This window comes from Propithecus coquereli, unplaced genomic scaffold (genome assembly GCF_000956105.1).
Source record: "Propithecus coquereli isolate 6110/MARCELLA unplaced genomic scaffold, Pcoq_1.0 Scaffold35, whole genome shotgun sequence".
Taxonomy (NCBI): domain Eukaryota; kingdom Metazoa; phylum Chordata; class Mammalia; order Primates; family Indriidae; genus Propithecus; species Propithecus coquereli.
Window position 1 is genome coordinate 6,133,154 of NW_012149174.1, and position 7,353 is coordinate 6,140,506.

General features: G+C 43.8%; 1 protein-coding gene across 1 annotated transcript in view; it reads right to left on the reverse strand.

Moving 5' to 3' along the window:
* SLC22A16 (solute carrier family 22 (organic cation/carnitine transporter), member 16) overlaps positions 1-6,770 on the reverse strand; it is a 55,547-nt gene extending 48,777 nt beyond the window's left edge. The window contains exons 1-3 of the mRNA XM_012651136.1: positions 6,713-6,770; positions 5,070-5,277; positions 4,785-4,859 (exon numbers count right to left, since the gene is read on the reverse strand). Coding sequence (XP_012506590.1) covers positions 4,785-4,859; positions 5,070-5,277; positions 6,713-6,770 — 341 coding nt within the window. The remainder of the gene's footprint in view (positions 1-4,784; positions 4,860-5,069; positions 5,278-6,712) is intronic.
* Positions 6,771-7,353: the final 583 nt, after the last annotated feature.

The following is a 7,353-nucleotide window of genomic DNA, read 5'->3' on the forward strand; positions in this document are numbered from 1 at the left end:
TTTGTAACGCTTTTCAATTTTTTCTTATTTATTTATTCTTTTTACTTTGCCTGGTACTTCTAAGATAGTGTTCAATGTTATCACTAATTGTGGGCATCCATGTTTTGTTCTAACTTTTAATAGCAAAAGTTGTTATATTTTGTTATATCACCTAGCAGTTGTTTTGATTTTATACATTCATTGTTAATATTTAGAAGGTTTTCTTCTTTTTCTACTGTTTATATTTTCCTTAGCACTTAAGTCAGGAATTTAAGCTTAATTTATCAAATGCACTACTGTAGTACATCTGCTGTAATCACATTGACTTTTTTCCTTTGTCTCGCTAAAGAATACATTGAGGAAGAAAATTTGTATCAAAATAACATATGAACTCAATATAATTCAATGCAAATACCAATCTTCTTTCCCTTGACAAACTGATACATTTGAAGTTCATGGAAATATAAATATTAAAAGATAATCAATAAAATTATGAAACGGAACAACAATGCAAAGATTTGTTCCATCTATATTAAAAATGATTAAACAACGTGGTACTGGCATAGGAACAATCATAGATCAGTAAATCAATACAAAAAAATAAGAGTTCAGATTCATGTATGCATTTTTTATGTCTATATATATTTTCTTCTGCCTGAATATATATATATATATGTATACACATATATGTACAGTCTGATATCACTATTATCAATAAATATGTATTGAATGAGTGGCTGGACATAGTCCAAACATAGGGAATAATAAAACAAGATATAAGCAATTTCCTAAGAGCACCAGTTTCTCCACAAGTGAGTGGAATAAGACTAGGGCCTGGCTCGAACTCTGCCAATCACTCAGGCAAGACTTCAGATTTGCTAGAGAGGAGCCTGCCAACAACACACTTTCCCTTTAGAAACACAGTACGGTCATCTTAACACAAATACAGGGCAGATACATTTCTGCCAGTGAGTGGAAGCGGGGTGAGGGGATAAGGAAGGAAGAAAAGGGGCCTAAGAGAAAACGCTGTTTATGCCTCCTTCTAAATCAAAAAGAAGCAGTTGTCAAATTGGGTGACTTAGAATCCTTGGCATGTGAGTGAATATTCTGATGTCCTGTGGCCCAATGGTCTCTAAGCCACAACCTTCATCTCAGCCTGGCCTTTCTGTTCAAAGTGTCCTTGAAACCACATCTAGGTCCATACAAGGTACCCACAAAGTGGAAAGACAACAGAGAGCAAATATCATGGCTAAGTTCATTGATGGGCAAAGAGTGACCCAGAGCTATACTTACAAAATGATAAGTATGTATCATATTATAAGGTTAATTATAAATGCACTAGAAACAGATTGTCTGGCCATGGCTAAAAAATCACCAACAAAGCAGGAAGGGGATTTGGTGTGGTGGGGGAAGGGAGGGATGGCAGCTCACTAAGTTCCCACCAGAATATTCTAGCAGCCATTGTCACAGGCTCTGCTCCACCCTGTCTTCCCCATGGTCCAGACAGTCTGCTACAGCTACAAAACCAAAGTCCTTCCTCCAGAGTGCCCAGTCAGGGCCTGCTTAAGGAAACTCCAGGGTGCAGTTTGCCTTAGCATCCTCCTACTTCCCCTCCCACGCTGCTCACCAATTCCAGCTACTTCATGCCCTCTGTCTCCCATGCTCCAGGCTGGGGCTGCTTTCTAATTGCCACCCCCACCCCCATCCCCACATAGCACTGTGTTCTTCTCACCTGAATGCTCCTGGCTCCAAATTACCTCTTCTCCCTCTCTGAAAGGCCTACTTCCCAGGGCGTATGAATCTAGATGGAACGTATACTAACACTAGATTCTCTGTGGGAAAAATACCTTGGTTCCTCCACTGCCTTTCAATGTTGATGTTCCCCACATTTCTGCATTTCTTATTCCTGGACTTCGTTCATCTCTTCTTCCTCTATGCACTCTCTCTCTCCCCCTCTTTTTTTTGGGGGGCGGGGTACAGGGTCTCACTATGTTGTCCAGGCTGGACTTGAACTCCCGGGTTCAAGTGATCCTCCCACCTCAGCCTCCCAGTAGCTGGGACTACAGGCGCACAACACCATGCCCAGCTTCTCTTGATTGAGCAGATTCTCCAGAACCAGATCCCAGGAAATACCACCAGCAAAACGGCTTGACAAGGCCAAGCCTCACAGCAGTAAGAGAGAGCACCACCTTGCCAGAGTCTTCATAGTGCTCAGAGAGAGGAAGGCAAAGACAGGTGAGGTTTGGGAATCTGGTTTTAGGCAGGTCTTTCAATGGAGGGGCTTGACTGGGGTTCAGTGAGGATTCTGATATAAGAGTTTAGTATTGGAGGACACAGCAAGGTGAAGATTTAGAGGTGAGGGGTTCAAAGGGTCCTAGGGAGTAAACTTATTTCACACTTTCTATTCAAAAGTTGAACAGTCTGTTGTTCATTTAAATGAGTTTGGGAAGTTCCTGAAATGAACCACAAGGTATTTGTAACTTTTATATTCCTGGGCAAGAGTTTCCTGGAATAGAAAAGTCATGTTAATGAAGACAGTGGAATAGTAAAATTATGTCCATGTAGACAGTGAACCATGTCAAGGTAGATGGTTTCAGTTCTCATCACACGCCTACAGGCCTCTCTAGGCCACCCCTCTCTTGTTAGCTTACACCTTATTCTCCACTCTCTACTGGACAACTTCATCTGGTCATGCTTCAGGTCACTAGAGTAACCTCTTTAAATCTGCATGTAAATAGATCACCCCATTGGTAAAATCCTTCCATGGCTCCTTGGCTTTCAGAATTAAGTTTCAACTCCTCTTCATGGCCACCAAGGTGTCCTAGGACTGGATTCTTGTTCACCTCTCAGGTATCACCTCCAGTCACATTCCCATGTAACCCCCTTGCTCCAGAATTGCAGGGCTCCATCGGTTCCCATGATGCATAGTGCTCACTCACAGCACCACACTTCTGCCCATGCTGTTACCTCGGCCTGGAAACCCCACCCACCTAAACCCTACTAAACCTTCAGTCTCAGTTCAGGTGCCATTTGATGTTTGATAAAGTTCTGACTTCCTTCTCCAATTTAAGAGTGAACTGTTGGAGTCAGACTCACCACTTACCACCTATGTGATCCTGTGCAAGTCATTTAACCTAAGTTTTCTCTTGAAGTTAATAATAGTGCCTACCTGGTTATGAGCAGTAAACGAGACCAGTGTTCCCCACACTTCAGCACCCAGCCAGTGATAGTCATCTTCATGATAACTGCCATATCTCTATAATTTTCTAAATATATTTTTTAATAAACTTTAAATTGACTCACATTTTTAAAACTAATTTTAATATGCTTGTTTTTATATACTGTGTGTGTTTGTCAGAGCTAAGTGCTGGAAACAGAAACCCCTCTAGGTATTTCACACAGAGAGGGATAAGAAAGGGAACTGTATGTTTTCAATATTGCTAGAGTAGTCAGAGGACACAGTATGAGTACTGGCTTCAAGGTCACACCACCACAGAGGAGCCTGCCAACAACACACTTGCCCTTTAGAAACACAATAAGGTCATCCAAACCATAGTTTCAACCTGGAGGTCGGGAAGCTGCTGTGGCCACTTCTGCCACCACCATGGCAGCACCACCATGGCCTCACATCCACATATAGGAGGAGAATTGAGCTGGGAATGCTGAACAATTCCTAAATGAACAATGCAGCCCATGTCATGGACCATCTCACCTAGTATCCACTGAGAAAAGACAAAGTAAGGTATGAAGTGTGGGCCATCTGAGGAACAAAGCTAATCCTGGTTTCTGCTCCCGTAAACACCTGCACTGCTCTTGTGACAGCCTTTCTTAAAACGGGTGTTTATTTTCTGACTCTCACCCCTGCTCTCCCTCCCTTCCATCCTGCTGCTTCCAATTTTCTTTAGCTTCCTCAATCAACTGCAATTGGTCAGTTGTTATACACCAGAAGAGGGTTTAAAGGAGTGGATATTTGTAAGATTTGGTTTTTCATTTAATGAGTTTAAGATATAATGCCTTACCTTAAAATAATAATAATATATATGGTACCCGACACTGTGATAAGCCCTTAACATTTATTATCTCATTTACTTCTCTCGACTCTCTAAGATCAATACTGCTCTCATCCTCATATTCAAATAAGAAAAACGGGACTCAGAGAGAATGAGTAATCTGTCGAATGTTGCCCAAGCTCGAGTGTTGCAGAGCCAGATTCAAACCCAGCCATCTTACCTCAAAGCTATTGCTAATAACCATGAAACTGGCACTATTTGTTATCAAAAAGTGTGGTGTTTTGTAGATATGCCAATGAAATGACTAGAACCTAAATCTGGTGACTTCAAACCAACGGTTCCCAACCTCCCTGGATGCCTACAAGTGGCTGTGCCATAAGCCCTCAAAGACAGCCACCTGGCCAGGTGTGCCCATCAAAGACCTGAAAACCCCAGGAAGGAAGTACTTGCTTCTGCGTGAGGTGTTGAAGGCTTCCAGAAGGATGTGCCATTTGATCCAAGATTCGAAAGATAAGTAAATACTGCCAGACAGAGGTGGGGCAGGGAGTGTGTTCCAGGTAGAGATCCGGATGTGGGACACCCCAGGGCCGGTGAGAGGCAGCAGTAGAGGAGCCGAGGGCAGGGTGTGGTGCTCCGCCGGGGCCTGGAGCGCAGGAAGCACCGGGAGCGCCTTCCCGGGCGGCCTTGGGGCAGCCTTGGGATGCACCGTGAGGGCAGCCGCGGGGCTTGGGCGGCCCGGCTGTAAATTCCATCACAGCCACTTAAAAACTGCGAGACCTTGGGCAAGTCGCTTACCTCTCAGGTGTCACTTCCCCATCGAAATGGTGACAGTGAGGGTCTTCATCGCTTCGGATGCAAGAAACAGAAGACCTAACTCAAACAAGCTGAAGAAAGAAATGGACGTTTTGACTCACTGTGGGGAAAGCCCAGAGGTGGAGCTAGCTGCATGAGCTGTGGGATCCAGAGCGACAATGTCATCAGGTCTCCCTTTCTCCCTCATTCTCCATCTCTTCTCCTCTCGGCCTTTCTGTGTAGATTTCGAACTCAGAAGAAGAGAGAAACTCACTCTCTCACACCTACGCGTTTTCGTCAGGAAAGCTGAGGGTAGGGGTGGGGTGGGAAAGAGCAGAAGGCTCTGACTGGCTAGGGGCATGGAATGCTCTGATTGGCTGCCCTATGGCCAGGGGCGTGGAACACTTTGATTGGCTGGCCCGTGTGGCATGTTCAGCTCCCATAAAGAACAGCCCAACAGGAAGTGGGATAGGAAGCGCCTTCCCGGAAAGAGATACTAGATGCACAAATTACAGTTGGAAGCTATTAATAGAATACCGGGCTTGTAATAAGTGCTCGATAAAAGCTAATGCTATGAAGATAGGCCCGGAAGGATAAGTTGAGGCCACAATGCATGGAACCTTAAATCCTAAGCCAAGACTGCTGAGCTTTAGTTAATGGGCCCTGGGAAGCCAGGGAAGGCTTTGTCCAGAATGATAAAGTTTGTTGTAGGAAGATTGGTTTGATAATGGGGGTGTGGCAGAGGGTGGAAGAGGGTGAGAAGTTGATGGTAGAAAGGTCAGCTGGGAGGTGAGTGTTCAGGATCTAGGTTAGAGAGGTAATAGTAGACACGGCATCAAGGGGATTCACTCAAGTGGTGGAGAAGAAAGTCAGGCTTTGGCAACTTATTGCCTGGGGAGGGCAAGGAAATGTGAGGAGGTGAGGAGTCCCTGAGGTTACAAGCCTGGGCGACTGAGAGGATGGTGGTCTGGCCTCTCTGGCTCCTCTCTTTCCTCCTCCTTCCGTCTTACGTCCCCACCCCCACCCCCACTCTCTTTCAGAACTGAGGCAAATTTCACATGCTGGACTGCACAGTCTTTCTCTGGTGCGTTTCACTTGCACACGTGCTAAGGGCTCTACCTAGAACAGCTTTAAAAATATTGGTTCCTAAGCTTTGCGCAGTGGCAGTATCATAGCCAATGAGGTTTATCCGAGGCGCTTATTGCTAATTAAAAATATTGGTTCCTAAACAAATGTGACGTGTTAAGAAAGATTCAGGTGAATAAAATATTTTCCCTCTTACTACACCAGAAAAAAAAAGAAACAAACGGGATTTGTAGAATGTGCAAAAGATTTGGAATAACTGCTATTGGTCTCTCTATAAAAGCATGAAATGGATACAATTTTTGGCTGGGAACCTTGAATGTTATAACCAAAGAAGTTATGGCATGGCCTGCTACATGTCTACCAGCTTCAATCTTATTTCATAATGTAATCCCTTGAATAAAGACCGCATAGGAGATGGCAGAGCAGCAATTTAGAAGGCGCCTATGACCCTAACAAAGTGGCACAGACCTGAATGGGGCAATGACAAATGATGTTATCCAAAATGAGCTGAAAGACCCCTCTGCCCAAAAGTTTTTGTCTGCCAGTCTGCTACAGACAACTGACATGGCGCCCTAAATGTCCTGGTTAAGGACAAAGTCTTTTCTCCTGAGAGCTCTGGCCCTCCCTTTCTTTATAACAAGGACTTACTCATCCTTTCTAATTTATTTTCAGTGCTGTGCCTCTCCCAGGAAATTTGCCCTGATCCCCACTCCCGGATATTCGTTATGCTCTTGCCTCCAGCTCTCTCTCCAGCAGGGAGCTGACTCATCTCCAGCAGCAGTCAGACTCCAGAGGGCAGGAGTCTCATCTTTCCTATTTGGCATCCCCAGCACCTAGCGTCATACCCTGTAACAGGTGCTCCAGAGATGAAGGAATGAGGACGATGTAGTGGAAGATCACCATACTTGGAGTTAAGTGACCATGCCAAACAGGCTCTGTGGCTGGTACTACGGTTTGAATGTGGCTTCCAAAATTCATGTGTTGAAACTTAATGGCCCATGTGATAGTATGAAGAAGTGGAGCATTTAAGAGGTTTTTTAGATCATGAGGGCACCTCCCTCATGAATGATGTTAATGCCATTATAAAAGAGGCTTCATGTAGCTGAAAGAAATTAGAAATATATTTACCCCAAAATATGACATTTTAACATTCTGGACTGATTTAAAGAAGCCTTTGACCTTCCCCCACCACCACCATCATGGACTCTCCCAAAATCATTATTATAGTTAAAGTTTTATTTCAACAAATACTAGAGACATTGTAAATAGATAATTATTTGAAATAAGTGGGTCAGTGGCCAAGACTTAGGTCACTGTCTTGTTTTATAAACATGTTTTGCTATTGTTGTAATAATATGTCTATATAAGGTCTTTTGAATTGTATGATGTAACTCCTCCATGGAATTTGGACTCCTCCATGAAACTCTCAGGTGTGTTGGAGTAAAAAGAAAGTACAGTTGACTCGTGAATAACATGGATCTAAACT